General features: G+C 34.5%; 2 protein-coding genes across 2 annotated transcripts in view; both read right to left on the reverse strand.

The window, feature by feature from the left end:
• Positions 1–480: 480 nt before the first annotated feature.
• On the reverse strand, positions 481–6,297 carry LOC146540703 (uncharacterized). Its single transcript, XM_085206158.1, has 5 exons — positions 6,019–6,297; positions 5,242–5,339; positions 4,898–4,988; positions 3,064–3,141; positions 481–607 (listed from the first exon to the last, which is right to left on the reverse strand). The coding sequence occupies exons 1-5, from the start codon at positions 6,281–6,283 to the stop codon at positions 513–515; spliced, it is 627 nt and encodes a 208-aa protein (XP_085062284.1). The 5' UTR covers positions 6,284–6,297; the 3' UTR covers positions 481–512.
• A 10,338-nt stretch (positions 6,298–16,635) lies between these two features.
• Positions 16,636–22,051, reverse strand: part of LOC146540704 (fatty acid synthase-like) — a 38,037-nt gene continuing 32,621 nt past the window's right edge. The window contains exons 35-41 of the mRNA XM_085200379.1: positions 21,234–21,438; positions 20,043–20,193; positions 19,633–19,801; positions 18,804–18,974; positions 18,287–18,389; positions 17,768–17,985; positions 16,636–17,404 (exon numbers count right to left, since the gene is read on the reverse strand). Coding sequence (XP_085056505.1) covers positions 17,048–17,404; positions 17,768–17,985; positions 18,287–18,389; positions 18,804–18,974; positions 19,633–19,801; positions 20,043–20,193; positions 21,234–21,438 — 1,374 coding nt within the window. The 3' untranslated portion in view covers positions 16,636–17,047. The remainder of the gene's footprint in view (positions 17,405–17,767; positions 17,986–18,286; positions 18,390–18,803; positions 18,975–19,632; positions 19,802–20,042; positions 20,194–21,233; positions 21,439–22,051) is intronic.

Consider the following 22,051-nt stretch of genomic DNA (forward strand, 5'->3'; position numbering starts at 1 on the left):
TACAGTGGTACAGTGGACTCATCTGTTTATTATGTTCTTAGGTTCAAATCAGCTTTCATAAAAAAAATGAAAAAAATCTTTTTAAAAAAATAACGTAAACTATTGCACTAAGGAAATGAAAAAGGTCTTTTATACCTGTGTCAAATAAAAAGGAAAGAGCCTCTGCCTACATGCACAGTTGAAGCTTACAGAATTTTAATACAATAAAATTCGACTTTATAAGAATTGCAAACGCCATGTTTGTGGGTTCGATTCCCACTCGGTGGAATGAATTATTTTCATTTCCTCTCTCTGGTAACAAGGCAAAGCCTGAAATTAAGTTCCATCACTCTCAACACACAATAGAGCGGGAAAGAATGTATTAAAATTAGGTTTCCCCTCTGCCTATCCCGCTATATGCGGGATGCACAGCGTGAAACTAAAACAGAAAATATATAATATTTATTGAATATAATAAAACAAGATATATATACAAAAACTCTATATATTCATAAAATTTCAAATGCACGTTATTAATCACACTCGGCTTCGTGCAGCAATATGGCACGCCGGACGTAGCGGAAGTGGTAGAAACTGAACACTACGACGAACGAGAAGAAGTACAGAACTGAAATAATAATTTAGATTTAAGATTATATATTATTATTTTGCATGTTTATTTATTTTCAGGGTAAACAAAGGGAACTTAGCGTTGAGACTTTCAGTTCTCAACGCTAAATTCCCTTTCTCAAAATTACAATATTAATATGTAAAAACACATTCCCCCGAGTGAGAATTGAACCCATAACCGTTGCGTTTACAGTCACACGCATGAACCTTTGCGCCACGAAGATCTTTCATTATTATTTACTCGTATTAAGTTTTAAAAAATATTGCTCGTATATACTCGTATACTCGTATTAAGTAATACAAAATCACCATACTAATAAAATTAACAATAATAAAATTCTACCATTGCCGACTGACTGACAGACACTGCATGCACAGACTTCTACTCAATTGTTTTGAACATAATTATATTGATTTTTATCCGAAATAGCGACAAAATAGTTTTTTTGTCTTTAAAACTTACGATTTTGACGTTAGGGGTTGCTATAGCAAAGCCTAAGGGGGTTATGGGGGTAGCAACCCCTAACATCAAAACATATTTTCTCAGTATCTATTGAAGATAAATCTTTATGAAATTTAAACTGAACATGATTATCTCTATTATAAAATATTTTTATACATTATTCGGTTTATTATAGAGCAACAAAAATGTAAATACCGAATATTTCCACTCCTCGATTGGAAATCGAACCCCCAACCTATCACATTCCCAATCACACGCTCGAGCCCCTGCGCCACGCCTGGCCCAAATAACTTATAACATTAATATTCTAATTCATTCACTTTTCGACTTACGTTGACATTGACAAAGACAATGCTCTTTACATCTTAAACATGACATAAGTTGACATTTCACGGTTCATTTGACGTTAAAAGGCAGACATTTGATTGCAAGATGAATAGAAGATATAAAGATAAAAGCCGTCCCAATACGAATCAAAATGTATTTGTATATATCGAGAAGAAGAAGGGAGGTTGTAACTAGCTAAAACTTATAGATATCAGCATGTCTCGCCCTTTTTTCAACCAGACTAGGAGAAAAAAATAACATATTACCCTAAATTTTAATATTTAATAAACGGTCGTGACGCAGCGCCAATAGTGCAATAAACGCGACGGTTGTGGACTCGATTCTTTTTCGGGGAAACGAATTGTACAATTTTTTTCGACAAAATGCCAAAAGAAAAAATGACAAAACGGTGAAAATTTGCCGCAGCCAGGGTAAAGAATTGTCTTAAAACGAAAATCGGCCTACCCCCCTGGTATAAGCATGTGGAATTCAACATAAAAATAAAAAACATATTTTTAATGTATTTGAATTCAACGAAATTCGAGAGTATAATTAAAATTCGTCGAAAAATATGTTTTTTTTTATCTGGAATATTCATACAATATTCATAAAATCAAAATCAAATCAGCTTCACGCTGAATACCGCAGACAGCTGGGTAGGTAGAGGAAACCTAGTGTAAAGATACCGTTCCCCACTTTCTGCCGAATTCTGGGGGCATCGCGTGTTGAGTGGCAGAACTAACCGCCGCTTTTGCCTCGACACCAGAGCGAAGAAATGTATAAATATAAATTGAATTAGATATTTCATTCCCTCGAGTAGGAATCCACCAAGCAACCTGTCGCATTTACAATCACACTTTTTGCACCTGCGCCACAACTGGCCCCAATTTTATTAAGAAAAACACTTTTAAACATATAGAGGAGTAATGCATACAAGCATTACCATATCAACTCCAATAATATCTGCATCGATGGAATCCATTGATGGAATGAATACATTAATTAGTTAATGCATGGCGATCTGATCTCAATCATTTTCAATCTATTAATGAACTTTTCATACAAATGCATACTGCAAGCTCAAAGGGACGTATAAAGCATCTATTTGCGTGTGCGAGTACCCGCGGTTGAGTTTGAAATAGCATATACCAAATTGGTGCCTACAACTTCGTTTGCGTAATATTGCTTTTATTAAATTTCTCTTAATACTTCCCTAGGAACCTGAATGCTGAATTTAGTTCTTTTGACGTCCAGTCGTCTTGACTGTGCCATGTGTGTCAGTCACTCAGAAATAAAAGATCATTATTAGAAAATATTTATATAATTCTATAACACCCATTGGCAGATATTTACTGGGTTACAGGATTCCCTCTTTCTATCCTTCTACATGTGTTAGACAGGATAGCTGCCAGCTAATGTAATAGTAAAATATACCATTGACTTTGAAAAGAGCAACTGTTGAGTTTCTTGACGGCTCTCCTCAGCAGAACTGCCTTCCGAGCCGGTGGTAGCTTTTTGTTGACATGTACATTCGACGATTCAAAAGTGCTTTTAATAGTTTATTTTAATAAAGAATATTTTGAATTTGAATTTGAATTTGAATTTGTGGGTTAAGGCATGAAGCTGTAAATAAAAAAAAATGTTTAACTATAATATAACCTTACCAGCTCCAAAAAATGTTAGAAGACCGCTAACACACGCAAGATTGGCCAGCCTGTGTTGCTCATCTTTGATTTTAGGAGCTAGACAAAATTTAAAAAAAATTTAGGTAGCATTTTATACAGGATACAGATTAGGCAGATGAAAGTGTTTCCATTAAGACACTTCTGTTCCTCACTTTTCGCCAAATTCTGAAGGCATTGCGTGTTTAGTGTCAGAATTCTTTGCTTCCACACAAGAGTGAAAACATTTAAACGACTCCTAAAACTACACTACCATGCCCTCTAAACTGCCTTTTTGTATTGCCACCTATACTTATAAAATATGAAAACGTATGTAGGTATGTATGTATGTATGTATGTATGTATGTATGTATATATTTATGTATGTAAGTGTATATGTGTAATGTGTACGTTTAATTAGGTATTTATAATTGTTTATATTTAATATATGTATGCTGTTTGCTTTATAAATTTATTATAATTATTGTTTACACCTCAACCCTTTTCCTCCCTTTTTTTTTTATCCTATGCCTTAAGGTTGCCTGGAAGAGATCGCTGTTTAGCGATAAGGTCGCCTCTTGTACATTTCCGTTTTTTTTTTTTTTTTTTTGTTGTTGTCTATTTTTATTGTTATTTTCCTTATGGGTGTACAATAAAGAGTATTATTATTATTATTATTAAGAGTGAAGGAATGAAAATATAACATATTTCATTTCCTCAAGTGAGAATCGAACTCATAACCTGCTTACCCTGTGCCACGACTGGCATTTACATTTTTAATATAAACATCATCCTGGACCAAACCTTAACCCATTTTATCATTTATACATCCATACATTTAACAAAGACACTACCAGTTTTAATAACTCGCAAACAAAGCAATAAAATCGAGTGCAATTTAAAACTGTGATTACACAAATATTTATATGAGGAATTACTTCCATTTCACAATCAATTTTATAGTTTGTATTTTTAATACATACCATACTCGTATACTATTTTATTAAGATTTTTTGTGAACTAAATTGAATTAAGCCCGTCCCCACTCGACGTTTTCACTTTTTGAAGCCTTTTGTGAATTGACAATCAAAAAGTTCCGTTGTTTTGACAAAATATTTATTCAATGATGCTTATATTACAAACTAGCGATCCGCTTGCGGCTTCGCCCGCTTGAACTAAATTATTTATTTACTAATTTAATTTTCGTGTTCTTATAGCAACAATCAATACAGATAATTATATAATATAACTAGCGGACGCGCGCAGCTTCGCTTGCGTATTTAAGGGTGATTTCTAATAACCCATGAAACATGTGTTCAATGAAATATTTTTAAGAGGCTAAATTTCAAATTTTATAAAAATCGGTGGCGGTTTAAAGATTTTTCCATACAAACTTTCAACCCCTTATTTGCACCCTTAGGGGGAGAATTCTAGAAAACCAAGAAAGACGTGTTCAATTAAATATTTGTAAGAGTCTACATTTCAAATTTTATAATGGTCTCCATCGTTTTAAAGATTTTTCCATACAAACTTTCAACCCTTATTTCACCCCTTTAGGGTTAAAATTTTTCAAAATCCCTTCTTAGTGGATGTCCAGATTATAATAGTAAACATCTGTCCAAATTTTACGTTTCTACCATCAGCGGTTACGGCTGTGTGCGCGTCTTACCTCAGTCAGTGAGGACAAGTCCTTTTATATATATAGATAATAGTTATTTGTAGGAATTTTGCAGAAAAGAAAACTTGACTTGATTTAATTTAGTGAAAACTGACAAATATCTAATTTACTTTAATATTTCACCAAATTAGATTAATTTAATAGTATTGTAACTCATACCATCTTTAAAGCGAGTGCAGGCTCTGCCAATTTTGGTGAGAGCCAGAGACATTATGGCCACCCATACAAATATCGCCACCAATAGATAAACCTAGAAATATTAAATTATAATTATTTAACATTTTTTTTAGTTAAGTATAAATTTAATAGTTTAAAGAGAAGGAGGCAAATGTTAATGTGAAGTTTAAAGGGGACTCCTAAAAGTTAGGTGGAACGTGACCGTGACATAAATTACCAGAAGTTTTAATCCCTCATTTTTTTCTTAAATCGCAGTAATAAATATAATTGAACCAAAAAATAAACTTTTTTTGGTTCAACCGTGTTAATTGAAATGAATAACATACCAACATGGCTCTACAATTTTCAGTAAGAGCAACAATGATCAGCAAGACTCCTGCACCAGCCACCCCGCTTAGCACCGCACCAGAAGCCATGCTCATAACTGAAAATTAACAATTTAAAAATAAATAAATATAATTGAGGCCATCGTAGGATAGAGGCGTTAATGCGTTGGTTGTGGGTCAACTCGGAAGATTGAAATATTTAATAAAAAGCGCGGTGTTAAGTTCCGCCACTCAACTCATAATGCCTCAAAAATTCGGCAAGAAGTGGGGAAAGTGGAGAAAAAACCCACAATTGTAGTGCTACTGTTACACATCGTGTGCGCCAGAACGGCCTCATACGTGAATTATATTAATATTTTTTAGGGTATCTCTAAAAATAAATATATTTTTTTTATTTAAATATTTTCATATTTAGGGCAGAGAAGCTAGTGACACAGTTTATCAGTTCCGATGCAACGATGAGGAAGACCTACAAATTGCTCGACATTCAACACGTCCTTACATCGTTATAACGGTATCACAGTTTTTCATAAACGTGTTTTTTCTAATGACCTATTACTTAAAATTAAAAAAATCGATTAAATATATCTGTAACAATCAAATGACTTGAGCAGCGAACACAAACAAAGAAGCAATAATTACAAACGTTTTCTGTCTTATTTAATACGGATTATACGCAATATCTCATGAATTCCGCGAAAAGTGGGGGAGCAAAGTTTTAACAGCAGGCTTCCTTTTCTTCTTCTCTTCTATATAATAAATTTAAACAATTCTTACACTGTGAATTAGATGTCAGATGAATATCATCATACAGTTTGCCATGCGTTAGGACCAACGTCAAAAGAACAGATCCCACCAGTACTTGGGCGAAGGCAATCAAGAGTACTCCAGGAAACAAGTTGCAAACTCCACAGCAGCTCTCGATATGGCATCCGGCTTTGTGGACCGTAAAGTGTAAGGGAACGTGAGAAGACCGACTCCTGCTTTGTCTTTTGTCATGGTCTTCTGAAGATTTGGTACAGTCTTCTGTGCTTTTTGCCATATTTTCTTACTATAAGACATCTGTCAAAATTTGACAATAAATTTAAGAAGTAAATAGTTTGAAAAAAAATTTAATACTTTAAAAGATTTAATACTACATTTTATTATAAACTAAATTAGTGCTGGACTGGCACGACATTCGGAACGTCTAATAGACAAAAAACAATAACAACAATAAAGAAAAATATTATTTATTTTCTCTTGACTTAAATACATTTCTTAAAAGTACCTCAAAATTGTCAATCGTAGTAAGACTTCAAATATTATGAACTTATTACTTTTTCTTAGTAAAATGTATATTTTTAAAATTATTTCTTGCTTAACACTACATAAAGACTCTCATAGCTTTAGTAAAAAAAACTAAAATGTCGGTTATTTTAGTTGAATAGAAGCTGGGTATAAATATACTAAAAGGTTGTATAAGCGTATGCTTAGTAAAATAAATGTAACCCATATCAATCAATGCCAATTTAGTCAATCAATGGATTCTTTGTACGGACTATTAAATTACACATACATTTTAAGTTTCAATATATTTGCATTTTATGGAATCTTTTCAAGAATCGTTCATTCTGACATGTTCTATCTTTGCATAAAAGAAAATTAACAAAAATACGAAATGACAGTATAATGGGATTTCCTTTTTTATCCTAAAAATACAGAAAATACAATTGAACATTGTAATTAGATATAATACAGATAAACATGGTGTATAGGTACAATAAAGCAGGGTAGGCAGAGGGAACCTAGTGCTAAAACACTCCGTCCCCCTGCTCTACGATCGGAATGAAAACAATATATTTACATCCATATAAATGAACCAATCAGCTTAACCATTTAAAATGAACGCATCAGTTAATACCAAATTCGACGAGATATAGGTGAACCATCAAAACTCCTTTATTTGATACCCAAATAGGTTGGTAAACAAAAGCTGCGTCTAAAATGAGTGAAATTTCAATCTCGCTGTGTCCGACAGTTTCGGGGGCTGATTGCGGATTACAGCCCCGATCGATTCCAGTGAAGCATGGCTGGAGATACAAATCTGTTTAGACGCGTCGATGAGAGCACTGTACGGGATTTGGCCAGTGTTTGGGGATTTTCGTTAATGTCTATAGTCTATTTATTGTGATATTTTAGTTTCATGTAAATTCGGCGACGAGTAGGGAACGGAGGTGTTTTAATGGGAACGAAGTGTCTTTACAGAAGGTTCTCAAATTTCCCTCTACCTATCTTCTTATGTGGCGTATTCCAAAATACCCACGTGATGCTAAACTGCTGCTATGATATACGAAGGATACGACGTAAAGTTACATAAAAAAACTTTAATATTAATGATCTCAATTTTTTTTATTTTTAAAAGTTGTGTTGCAAGAGCACAAGCACAGTAAAGACGACAGGTAGCGGCTTCGATTCTCATTCGAGAAAATAAAATATTTAAAATTTTATTTCTCGGCGCCGGTATCAAAGCACAGCGCGGCGTTAAATTCCGCTACTCACAATGCAATGTCCCCAAAATACGCTGGAATAGAAGCAACTATATACCAACTATATATAACGAAAACCAGTCTTATATCGGATTACATCTCCAATAGATTCAACTGAGGCATGAGAGAAACTCCAAATCTGTTTAGACGTGTCGATGAAATGCAGGATGCAGGATTCGTGCCGGGCTTAATGGAGGTCTTTGTTCACGGTTTTTGACCGGACGTTTTAAATTTGATTTTCTATTTTCTATTTTCATCCTTTTAAAAGACTGATTGAGAGCAGGCTCTCTCTCTTTATTCTATTTTATAGTGTAGCAAAAAAGTACGCGTATTTGCTATAAAAATGTATTTAGTAAGTACATTTTTATAGCTTCACGCTTTAGCCTCAGCGGGGTAGCGTGAAAGAACAGAGCGCCACACGCTACCATCAATCTTCAATTTTATATATTTTTTATTCATAAATTTTACTACGAATTCCAAGATAATAAAATATCCAATAGAATTTTTTTAAATATTTTATAGCCAAGCAATAATATATTTTTTTTCAGCTTCACGCTGTATCCCGTATGTAACAGGATAGGCGGAGGGAGCCTAGTGTTAAGACACTCCGCTCTCCACTTTCCGCTGAATTCTGGAAGTAACTCAACGCCGCGCTTTACCTCAACACCAAATTAAAGACTTTTTAATCTACGCCAAAGATACCAGGTATCCTTTAAACTTACTATTTAAAATTAAATTAAATCGAAAATCCATAAATATGGATAATTAATTCATTTATAAATAACTTTTCACACATAAGCCGATATGGAAGCCGGTGTTATTGCTGTCACAGCTGTAATACAGTATACATATTGATGAAGCTGTATGAGCGCGTGTAATCCCCTATTTTAAACACAAATAGGGAGAGGGTAAACAAAGCCCGTGTCTAAAATCACACTGGATTTTCAATTTTACAGTGCTAGCAAGTTGCCAAATTTTGTATTGCGTTCTATAATATAAAATACACAAGGATACCCCAGTAGCAGTCTTATATAAAATTAGCGGACCGTCACGGCTTCGCCCGCTTGAACTATATTCATAAATGTACGTAATAAATATTTTACGTACATTTATGAAATAATTTTCAGTTTAAGGGGGAATTATAATAAACTACCAAATACGTGTTCAGTGAAATATTTTTAATAGTCTAAATTTCAAATTCTAAATTTTCATTTCTTCGCCCTGGTGTCGAGGCAAAGCGCGACGTTGACTCTGCCACTCAACACACAATGCCTCCAGAATTCGGCAGAAACTGGTGAACGGAGTGTCTTAACACTAGGTTCCCTCTGCCTACCCTGCTGTGTGCTGGTTACAGCGTGAAGCTGATTTTTTTATAAATAATTAATTAAAACATCTATAATTAAATAACTTACATTAATACTAGTACTTACAGTAATCCTATTATAGGAAACAGCGAGAAAAGATATCCATTAGCGTCTCACGCTCGTTCAGTTTAAGTCATTCGATACGTCCGGTCCACTTTGTATTGCTATTGGAGAAAAGCCTTTTAGATTAATCTCTTTTTTTAAGTAGATTAAATCAAATTAAGTGGGGAAGGGGGGGAGGGGAAGAGAGTGTGTTAGCACGAGGCAGTGTTTCCAGGTCGCGTACCTTCAAAAAGCACGTCTATCTCCACCTCAAAGGCTGGCAACGCACCTGTAGCTCCTCTGGTGCTGCACGGGGTCGTGGGCGGTGATTACCATCAGGTGACCCGAACGCTCGTCTTGTCCTTTTTCCATAAAAAAGAAAAAAAAAGTGGTTCTCTCTGCCTACCTTGCTGTGTGCGGGATAAAGAGTGAAGCTGATAAAAAAAATTATACAATAAAAAAGTAAATATTATTTAACTGATTATCTCTACCAAAATAATTATTATTATAGCTAATACCACGTATATACGTAGGCATTATTTTTGCTTGACTTCGCATATAATTATACGCATGGTTAGTTATACATTAAAAGTAAGATTACATTTTTATTATTATAATAGACGAGTCAATTATTTTGTTCCTTTTATGTGTAAAATTGTTTGCTCGAATATAAAATACTTTTATTTATTTAATGTTATATACTACGAATATTTGTTCTTCACGCTGTATCCCGCTAAAAGGGATAAAATAGGGGGTGAAAGTTAGTATGAATAGCTTAAAATTATTTCATTTAATACATCCTTCGTGATTTTTTTAGAATTCATCCCCTAAAGATGCAAATAAGGGGTTGAAAATATATATGGAAAAATCTTTGAATCGCCACCAATTTTTATAAAATTTGAAATTCACTCTTAAAAATATTTCATTGTACACGTAATTCGTAGTTTATAAGAATTCACATCTAAGGGTGCAAATAAGCAGGCGAAGCTGCGCGCGTCCGCTAGTATAAAATATATATGTAAACCAAACGTTATATTAAGCCAGTTCATTAGCGAGGTACGATCGTAGAACAATAACCGTCTGTCTGTTTACTTTTCCAACTCACTGAGTAGTACCTGCTGAGAGAGCGGGTTTTAGAGTGTAACGTGTTTGCGCGTGCAACGTTGTTTGTACTCATTAATTGGATCTGGTTGTCGGGTTGTCGGGTTGTCGAATATCTGGCTAGTTCTATTAGTGCAGTGGATAGTGTATCCTATGTCTAAATTAAATTTAGATTCGATTTCTATATGAATAAATGCTTAAAACTCTCTCTGGCTCATTAAAAGTAAGTATTTTGTCCATATTTATTAATTCAATAATTTATATAGTCAGTTGAGGTCGTCGCGTCGTGGGATTGGAGGAAGCGACGATTATGAATACATTTTTTTTATTTTTTGTTATCAGCTTCACGATGTATCCCACACTCATAAGGGTAGGCAGAGAGAACCTAGTGTTAAGACACTTCGTTCTCCACTTTCTGAGTGGCAGAACTCAACGCCGCGCTTTGCCTCGACACTAAAGCGAAAAAATGGATATATTAATTTTTTTTTCTTTCTTTTATTTTCATTTTTTTTTATTTTCTTTTATTTTCAAAGTTAAATATAAAAAAAAACAGATGAATAAAATTGCTTGGCAAAACAAATTTTCAAATCAGCATCGGCTTCTCATTATCGTGCCAACATTCATACTCGTACGTTTCCAATATTGCACGGTGCGGTTAGATCCGCGGTTTATACAATCATAACTCAGCTATTTTATTAAAAGCAGCATATAATTGGATATATATTAATACATCGTATTTATCTATCTATATATATAAAATCGAAAGGTCACTCACTCATCACGAAATCTCAGAAACTATAAGTGCTAGGAATCTCAAATTTTGCATAGGAGCTACTTATAGTCACGCGGGTGAAACCGCGAGCGGGCCGCTAGTTATACATAAATGTAAGGAGACCGAAGGCGAAGTGGTACAAGCGTGTACACGCGACGGTTGTGGGTTCGTTTCCTCGAAAATGAATTATTATTAGGGCAAGGTAAGGTACAGCTCGGCGTTAAATGCCGAAATTCCGGAATTCCGTCACGAAAATATGACGGAAATTGGGGAAAGGAGACTCGGTTTCCTCTGTCTACCCCGCTGTGAGCGGAATACAGTATGAAATTGATACCTGATATTTTGTTTTAATTTACATTGTTTTTTCAATTCACACACCTAGCAAGATAGGCAAAAAGAACTTGGCAAGTATATTAATATTTTTTAATATCAGGCACAGCACGGCGTTCACCTCCGCCATTCAACACGCAATGCCTCGAGAATTCTGCGGAAAATAGTTTCCCGGTGGAGCCATGAACCTATACCATTTACCTACCCTGCTAAAGTATGAAGCTAGAAGTACAAAATAAACATTTATATTAAACTAATTTATCAAAGAGTGCTTATCATAGTAACTATTATTTTATTTCCGTTTCACGTTCCGTGTTCAAACATGAATAAGTCAATATAGCGTACCGCGATGTAGTAATGGAGGGGAAAGTAACTTCCCTACGGTTAAACTATACGAATATTTATTAATAATGTTTATCAAATTATTTTCAATTTAGGGGGTGAATTATAAAAAACCGCGAAACAAGTGTTCAAGGAAATATTTTTAAGAGTCTGAATTTATCTATCTATACTAATATAATAAAGCGGAAGAGTTTGTTTGTTTGAACGCTAAGATCTCTGGATCTACTGGTCCGATTTACAATGTTTTTGTTTTGTATGAAAGCTGCATTCTTCAGAAGTGCTATAGGCTATATAACATTACATTACACATATATACTAATATATTAAAATACTTTCTAATTTGACATGCAATTTATTCTGCCATGTTAATAACAACCGTCGTCGCTACGCGACCGCGTTCGTTACCGCGTCATTTTGATCTAGATTGAAATTATATTTCTATAGAAATTATATTCTTATATTTCAAGCAGGCGTAGCCGCGTCCGGGTCCGCTAGTTTTTTTATAAAAGTAGGCGATTTTTCTATACAAACTTTTTATCCCTATTTCATCCCTTTAGGGTTAAATATTTTCAAAATCGCCTTAAAGCGCGGCGTTGTCCTCCGCCATTCAACACGCTTAATAATCCGTAATAAGCTTTTAAATTAATCTTTTTTCTTTTTTTAACCTCACGCTGTATCTCGTATAAAAGAGGGTAGGCAGAAAGATCAAAGTGTTAAGACACTACTTTTGCCATTTTCCGAGAGGCGGAATTTAAAGAGACGCTTTAAGGTATTAAACATTTCAATCATCATTAAAGGAAAGTATACAGAAAAGCCAATGAAAATGAAAAAGCCGAACTCTATTGTAGCTAGAATATAAATATAATTTAAAATGATTTATGACCCATTCGATACAAAATAAAGAAACTCGCTAATGATAAATGTTGTCCTTTTGTCTCTTTGTGCGCCTAACGAGGTACAGTCGAGCTCAGTTTGAACTTGCTGGTACATTTTCCGCTTATTACAGGTCTTCAGAAGGGTTGTGCCTTTGAAAAACTCCAATTAGTTAGTTTATGGTAATTTATTGAAAATTTCATAATTTTTTTTAAATTGTTGCGGTGAATTTTTATGATGAGTAACTATTACTTTATGAATACCTTGAAATGTATAAATAATATATATTTTTAAATTTCACGCATATTTCTTATAAAACAAGTTAATTAAAGGGAACCACGTCTTAAGACATTCATCTTCAAATGCATCATTAGGTTTCGCGCTTTATTCCGCACCTAGCAGGGTAGGCACCGGGAACCTAGGAACCTAGTGTAAAAACAAACTGTACCCATTAAGAAACTTCGGTCGTTCACATTCCGCCGAATTCTGGAGGCATTGCGTGATGAGTAGCGAAACTATTAAAAATTTAATTTGCCTGAGTGGAAATCGAATCCACAATCGTTTGTACACCTGCTCCACGACTTATTACACTTTACTTTTCACAAAACTGACGCTGTCTGACAATCACCATTTTTGATTTCTCATCGTCCACGTCGCCGACAGAACTGAAACCAATTATTTCTCGATGATAAATGGTCTCGATACAAAAAGAAATTGGAAATGATTAATATAGCCCTTTTATATCTTTAATGAGGCGGAAATCACGGTCGGCTACTCCTTGGAGGACCCAACTTACTGCCTCACATTGTTTTATATGAATCAGCAATTTGAAATAATTTTAAGACATGCTGATGAAATTTAAGACACGCTGATGAAAATTCCTTATATATTTCTTTTTTCTCTTCTAAGACTATTTTCGTTTCGAGAATTGCAATATTTTTCCCAAGTAACTACACGCCGAGAGATTCTGTAATTTTACATGTGTTAAAGGCATCAGTTTGGAATATGTTCGCCATCACATACAGTCTAATGTTAAGACAGGCCTTTTTCCACTTTCCATTTAATTTTAGAGAAATTTCTTGTTAAGCAGTTACCAGCATCGCGCTTTGTCTTAACGAAATATTAGAGCGAGAATGAAAACAACTCCTTTGCCCGAGTAGGAATCGAACTTACAACCAGCACGTTCCCAGTCAGCCACTGTGCTGCTACGCCATGGTTTACGTAAAATAAATAATCTACATATTCTATATATATATTTAGTATATACGTTGTACGTTTGACAGGCACTCTCAGGTAGTGCGTACGTCGCTTTAATGATCAAGTCTCAAGCTTCGAGCCTTTCAGCTCAGCCTATTCTGTTTGCTTTTAGAATACTATATCTTACTATTTGCTCGAAATTTGTATATGAAAATAGTATATTAAATAATTAAAATTTACTAGGGTGTGAATGTAACGCGACGGTTGTGGTTTCGATCCCCACCCGAGGAAGTGAAATATTTATTTACGTTTATATTTCCATTTCTTCGCTCTGGTGTCGAGGCAAAGCGCGCCGTTCCAAAAAAGCCACTCAACACAATGCCTTCAGAATTCGGCAGAAAGTGGGAACCGATGTGTCTTAACTCTAGGTTCCCTCTGCCTATCCTGCTGTGTGCGGGATACAGCGTGAAGCAGAAAAAAAAAGAACAAAGACTTGACACATACTCGTAAGTCAAGGTAAACATTAGTAGGGGACAATTTAATATTATAGCAGGTTACGAAAGGTGTAGCGGGTAAATTACTCCAATCTATTTACGTGAGTGCAAGACAAGAGCTAACTGCCTCAGCGTATATTGAATGGACCGTTTAACCAAATTAATTTAGAGAAATACCACCCTTAAGATATTGAAAAGAAAGATTAAAATAGAACATGCTGTATTACCACAAATAACTCTTTTGGAATATATTTTGCTATATCATCATGTAAGTATCGAGAGAGATTACACAGTATGGCCCAATGAATATGTAAGGCAGTATAAACACAGGTATAAACTTGTCCGTCTATCGCTAACGTGGGCATTACTCTCATCACCTCGCTCTGTTCAGAGCGCGGCGTTAAGTTTCGCCACCCAACATGCTTTTTCTAAAATTAGGCTGAGAGTGGGCTGCCACCACAACCACGATGGCCTTGACAAAAATTTATGACTTTGTATTTATATGTAAATACTAGCGGCCCGCTCGCGGTTATACCCGCGTGAACTATGTTATTATTAATTTCTGTCTCCATGACTACGTCCTAGTGACGTCTATGCAAAATTTGAGACTCCTAGCATTTGTAGTAACGAAGTTTCATACAATTTTCAACCCCAAAAACAACCCCTTAGAAGTCGAATATTGCAAATTCCCGTCTTAGCGAGCACCTACGTCCTATAAGTAACTCCTATACAAAATTTCAGATTCCTAGCACATGTAGTTTCTGAGATTTCGTGATGAGTGAGTGTCCTTTCGATTTTATATATATAGAACAACACCAAAATCTTAAAAAAATGTATATATCGCTTCATTATGCATCCCGCATGTAACTGGGTAGGCAGAGGGAGCCTGACTCTACTTCCCACCCGCTTTGCTTCCACAACAGAGCGAAGAAATAAAAAAATTAAATATTTAACTACCTCGAGTGGAAATCGAGCTCAAACCCACCACGTCTACAGCCTCATTGTATTAATTAAATTACTGTATTTAGGTAATTGATGTTTATTTTTGCTTGACTACCGGTAATTATTATTACCGGTAGTCAAGACTACCGGTATTAGCTACGGGTACATTGTGGATAAAGAAAAACTACGACAGGAACATGTGGAAGGCTTTGGGGGAGGCCTGTGCTAAGGCAAAACAATTTTTACCTGTGTCAATATAAAAAAAAACTCTGTATTATGATTATTTAGATTGTTAATAAAGGCTTTTTTATTATTATTATTATTATTTAGGCAATTAATAGCTCACATAATCCTTCACAATGACAAATAGATGACTGACATTATATGAATCATTTTGGAGTCGTGAACGTTGCCTAGTGGTCAGCAAATTGCGATCGACTATATACATTTACAACCATTTAGTTGCCAAAATGCCGTTTGCTATCTTTATATAATGATTTGGCAAAGTCAACTGGTTTAAATAAGTTATAACTTTTAAGACACTCAACACGCAAAGTCCCTAATTGGGACAAATAATGTGGAATAGTTTTCTTACTTTAGGTTCTCTCTGCATACTATTCTTTTTGTGAGATATAGCGTGCAGCTAATAAAAGAAATAAACATATAATAAATTTTAGAAAAATAATAGGCTAAAATAGTAGGGGGCAATTTAGCATTATTATTTATTTTGCTTTGATAACGAGGCAGAGCGCGGCGTTAAGTTCTACCACTCAACACGTAATGGCTCACAGAATTCGGCGAAAAAAATACACATTATCTAAGAAATATTAAAATAGTTGTTACTTTTTTTCAATAGCTAAATATTAAGAATTTATTTACAAAAAGAACTTCATAATATTAAGTTAGCTCTAAAGTTCATAGTAGTAGCGATAATGGCGTTGGAAATAGAACATTGATTTTGTAGTTAAGTTTCCTTGTGAATAAAATTACTATTTCAATTTGATAGCGAAGTAGAAATTTAAATAATATTGTACAGGCCACTCTGTAATACTAAATTGTTTAGAAAACTAATATATTTTTTACACTGTATCCACATAAAGCAGGGTAGGTACAGAGGTAGGACCTAGTGTTAAGACAAGAAAATCTTTTACGTACTTAACTTAAAGTTAAGAAAATATGAATTAATAATAATTCATTCCCCCCGTATGGGAATCAAACACATGACGAACAGGAAAAACATGAATAAGAAAATAATTTGAAAAATATAAATAAAAATAAATTACATATGTAATTATTAAACAATACGTTACACATCCGTAAAAAAATACAAATTATAAAGTAGATAGTTATAAATAAAATGCATTAAAAAAAAATTAAAAATATATTCTTTATTTTCAAGACCCATTAATTATACCATTACATACAAAATTATCAATCAAACATTGCCATCTAGAAATTAAATATTTAAATATAACAATAAAAAGACACCTTTAGAATACATATTAAAAGTCATGAATATTTTATTCGGTACTGGTATTTAAACTTACAACTAAATAAAGAAAAACTTACATAGAGGGTCCTATAAAATTATCAATATCAATAAAAATAACATTAAGAAGCCACTAATTTAACGTATAAATAATTACAATAAAATAATCTAAAACAATAAATTACCCCAAAATTGTTTTCCCCACTTATGTTTCGTAATCAACATTCAAATAAAACAACAAAAACAATCGCACAAATTAATTACTATTACTAAAAACATTTCCAATAAATTATTTCCCACTTTAGTTAAATAAATCGAATAAAACATTTCAATTAAATCTGAATCGATCGTTGTTTTTCAACCATATCGGTGACGATATGGGAACCTTTATCACTGTCTTGCTCTGAGATTATTCTGTTAATAATATTAGCACAATCCTTATTTTCTATTATACTAACATGGTTGCCCTCTAACAGATGAACTGTAACCGGTCCATCAGTGAATTTGTCAAGACCGTAGTTTTCTTCTATAATCATGAATGGTGGTGTTTCTTTGGGACGTAGAAGGGTAATTGGGGCCTTAACTTTGACTATTTCACCTTGGTTAAGAACCATTTGGAGGCGGTCGAAGCTGGCGGTGGCTATGGCACCAATGAAATGGTTGCTATACACGTTTTGGACTGGACATGCCTGTAAGTGAAATAACAATTTGAAATTTTCTATTAAATAACCTAAACAAAAATAATAGAATATTTTTTTATGTAAAAGTTAAATAAAATTATAAAAAATATAAGAGGACGTCGTGTCACAGCAGCTCAGCGTTGGACTGTAAACGTGACGTTTGTGAATTCGATTCCCAGTCGGGGGAGTGAGTTATTAAATATTTAAATTATTAATTTGTCCGCTCTAGTAATAAAACAGAACGCTATATGGAATTCAACTATTCAATAGGCAATATTCGGCAGAAAATGGGGAAAGAAGTGTTTTAACAACTAGGTTCCGTCTGACCACCTCGCTATATGAGGGATACAGCATGAAGCTAGAAAACCTTACATCAATGGCACACTGGATCCTATCCTCATAAGAATCGATGTCAGCCAGTTTATTCATGAGTTCCTTAGTGACTTCGTTGTTGGGAGCCACCACGTCGATGGTGTGGCACAGGAGACTGTTCTGCATCAGCTTCTCGTTCTTAGTTGATACCACCATGCTTAGGAGACCGGAGAGGAAATCTGGACTTCCATCAAGGCAAAATAGTTGCCCGTTGTGACCTTAAAATTGATTGTTATTAGGAATTATTGTTAATTTAAAAAAAGCTAATCATTACACAGGGGTACAAGCATGAGACTGTCAACATAACAGGTTTTGGATTCGATTCCCACTCGAAGAAATGAAATATTTAATATTTTAATTTCTTCGCTCTGGTGTCGAGACAAAGCGCGGCGTTTTGCTCCGCCACACAACACGTAAAGCCAACAACAACAAAATTCTACGAAAAGTGGGGAACGGAGTGTCCCAACGCTAGGTCCCCTACCGAAAAGGATTTTTCTTGTATAGTAAATGAGTTCTTACCTTCACGTTCCAATATCTTCGCCAGTTTCAGCATTGGCAGACAACCAAAACTGTATCCAAGTAGAACGTAAGGACTTCCAGGGCTCAGTCTCGTTTTGACGGTCTAAAAACAAAAGTCAAATTATCTAATGGTATAGCTTAAAATTAACAAAAATCTATAAATAAAATCTTTTATCAATAACATATTGCATCCAAACCTATTTTAACAATTATTTTTTTTTAAATTTTGCATACTTATCAAGGGCTGATGACAATGCTAGAATATAAAAAAAATCGGTCAATTGCGAGTTTTAATAAAACTAGGGCACGAATTAATTTCATTAAAAAAAAAAGTGTGGAATTTTATACCAAGACAAAGAGCGGTGTTTAGAACAGTCACTCAACGAAAGACGTGAAAGTTGAGAGCGAATCGTCTTAACCCTGTGCTACATAGATGGTTGAAGCTAAAAAAAAATTTCTACATAAAAACTGAATGACGTATTATACATTCACTAGATACAAATAATATTTAAATTACCCTGTGCAATTTCTCCACCAGGCTGTTGATGTCGTCGCGCTCCAATCCTAGCTGTAACACGCACACCTTCAGCTTGAGACGACGACAGAGTGGTGCCATCACGGCGGCACATCCTTCTATACCAGGCAACACGAACATCACCACTTCATTTTCGTGTACTGATACGTCCGTCTGGAAAAAGTATGTTTTGGTTTAATTTTTCCCAATTTAATATATTTTCTAAGAGTGTATAAAAATAAAGCTCTATTATCTTTATCCTAAGTTGGAGAGACTCGTGTTCAGTACTGGAAGAGAGTAGGCTGATGGGGATGATGATCATGATGGTGATGATGATGATACTTTCTCCACAGTATAAATAAAGAAAGGATATTGTCATTGTATTCATTAGAATATTATACTTTAGCAAACGTTATTTTTGTTTCTTTTACTATCTTGCGTCAATATCACATGAGAAGCCCGGCTTGAAATACAGAAGGGAATCCTAGTTCAAGTGTAAGTCTCCATTCTCACAAATCTACTTTTCGTCGACATGTAAATATATGAATGAGACATTTTTACTGAAAAAAAGTCGTTGTGGTGCAGGAGCATAAGTGTGTAATCCTAAGCGTAACATTTGTGGATTCAATTCCCATTAAAATAAATTATCTATACATTATCAATATTTTCATTTCTTCGCTCTGGTAACAAGACAAAGGGCGTTAAGTGCCGCTAGTCATGCAACGCCTCAAAAATTTGCCGAAAAGTGGGGAACGGAGAGTCTTACCACTAGTTTCCCTCGACCTACCCTGCTAAATGCAGGATAGAGCGTGAAACTGAAAAAAAATATTACCTCAGAACCATCGCTGACCATAGTAGGCATGTAAATGAAGGGCTCAGAAGCCAGAGACTCATCACCGTAGTTGCGAATAAGGACCCGAAGACCAGCTGATTCGTCTACTTGGCGAGGAGCGGCTGATGTAGACGCTGCGGCTTCACGCTGAGCAGTCAGCTCTACTAATCTGTACAATAATTTAAAATTATATATTGGATGTAGCTTTCACTAACTTACCAGTGGTATGGTACGATAATCTCGTTGATTGTCCAACAAAAAAATATTTCTTTCCATCGAAGTTCCAGCAGTTCCAGTAGTTCCTGAGATTAGCGTGTTAAACAGATTCTTTGAACTGTCTGTCTATTCCTTACTAACATGTGCAATAGAAATAACATTAAGTTGAATCATCACTCATAATATGAACTTACCTGGCGAAAGTCAAAGTCCTAATATCCTGAGCAGTGAGGAATATTTCGAATTCCCGTTCCAAGGTCTGCTTAATTTCCACCGCCATCATACTGTCCATACCCAACTCAGCGAGCGATACTTGCTGTGACACCGTCTTCAGGTCCTTGATACCTGATTTCGTTGTAAATTTTCTTATATTAGGCACTATTTAAATAAAATACTCGCATCTAAATAAAGACAGTAACTAAAAAAAGTATTATCAAATTCAATACCACACTTATCAATTTCTATTTATTTAAAATTCTGTCTCTCTCTGTCTCTCTCTCTCTCTCTCTCTCTCTGTCTATCTCTCTCTTCATTATTTAAGGCATTAACAACGACGACATGACTGATGGTTGTGATTTCGATATCACCTCAGGCAAATTATTATATTTCAATAATAAGACAAAAACCAAACTTAAAAGGATGTTCTACCTCCTACTAATATTATTACTGTAAAAGCTCGTAAGGATGGAAATTTGGTCTACTTTCACGCAAAAACTGAACGGATTTAGATGATTTTTTTCTAAATTCCTTATAATACATAGACAAAAATTCATGTAAAGATTTTGTATTATTTGGATATAGCATAGAAATAAGTTAAGGCAGGCGAAGCATCATTTTGGGTTGCTAGTATTCTTTTATGTTGAATATCGTAGAAGTTCATTTGTGTCAAACATTTTATTGTATAGTGTGCAAAACTACTTTGCAATTATAATAAATATATTGCTAAGACTCAGTTGATCCGAAAAACGATCTCATTTATTTAAAGCTAAGCCGACTTATTCAGTAAATATTTCTTACTTTACTAAGTACAGTTAAGTAGTATTAAAAATAATGTGGATGAAAATATTATGAGACTTGTATATATTTTATATTTTCTTTTATTATATGAAATATGGACAAATTATTATTTATCTCTTATGATTCTGATTTATAAGCCATCCAGCATTGCTAAGTTTCATCAAAATCAGTCTGATAGTTTTTGCGAGTCACTCATCACCTCACTTGGGGAAATAAATTATTTCCATTTTCGTTCTGGTAACAAAACAAAGCTGTGTTAGGCTTCACCACTCAGCCCGCAATGTCTCAAAAATAGGGCAGTACCTGGGAAACGGAGTATTCTGACACCAGGTTCCTTCTACATACCATGTGATAAGAGGAAAATTTACCCATAATCTGAGCTACGGCATCTACAATACTTCCACAACCGGACCCTCCAGCCTTCTTCTCAGCAACTACAATAGATGATACGATCACTGCGTCCTGCTTTAAGAACTTGTCCAAAGACAGCAAGCATGATGAGATTCTCTGTTGGAGGGTACCACCGATTTCTAGTTGAACGTCCTCGTCTTGCATATCTGCTACTAGACCGACCTGTTTAAACAGAAAATACAATTGTAAAGAATGGATGGTATATTCCGATATATTAAGTGTCATATTTTAAATATAGATGGTTTAAAGCTGGTTACATAGAGGAAGGAGCTTGGACATTTTAAAAAGGTCCATTAAACCTACACTTGAGTGGCAAATTCCAGCACCACCTCGAGCTTCTCACCCTGGAAATGCCCAAGTGCGAGTACGAACATTCATATTTTTATTAATTTTCGCTTTCTCTTAAAAATTGCTATATTAAATTTGACAGTTGCAGTAACACTAAATAAATGGACAGTATGACGTCGTAAGTCTAACCAACTTTTGTCTGGTCGTCTTTAGATTCGACTAGAAATTCAAAAGGTTTTTTAATAAATACTCATAGAAGTGTTTTTGGCATATTGTTAAAAGAAAATTTAAAAAGGTTTATTATATACCTTTTAAAATAAACTCATTTTCTAAGGAACTGCGCGAGCGTGCGCCCGATCAATTCACAAACTTGAGCCATCGACGGCGTGATCAATCACAGTGACGTTTTAATCGAATAGTTACAAAACTAGTAGTTACATGTAAATATAATAAATTATTTAATAAAAATCTATTTTAGAAAAAAGAT

The sequence above is a fragment of the Heliconius melpomene genome, chromosome 2, assembly GCF_056956725.1.
Source record: "Heliconius melpomene rosina isolate 202511_hmr_F chromosome 2, ASM5695672v1, whole genome shotgun sequence".
NCBI lineage: Eukaryota > Metazoa > Arthropoda > Insecta > Lepidoptera > Nymphalidae > Heliconius > Heliconius melpomene.

Bases quoted from the DNA above. Each gene is read 5' to 3' on its own strand.
- LOC146540703 (XM_085206158.1), bottom strand. From the start codon at position 6,283: ATGGCAAAAAGCACAGAAGACTGTACCAAATCTTCAGAAGACCATGAC. The intron at 5,340-6,018 runs GTAAGAATTGTT...GTTAATTTTCAG, and splicing joins TCTGACATCTAATTCACAGT to TTATGAGCATGGCTTCTGGT. The intron at 608-3,063 runs GTAAGGTTATAT...TTATTATTTCAG, and splicing joins TCTAACATTTTTTGGAGCTG to TTCTGTACTTCTTCTCGTTC.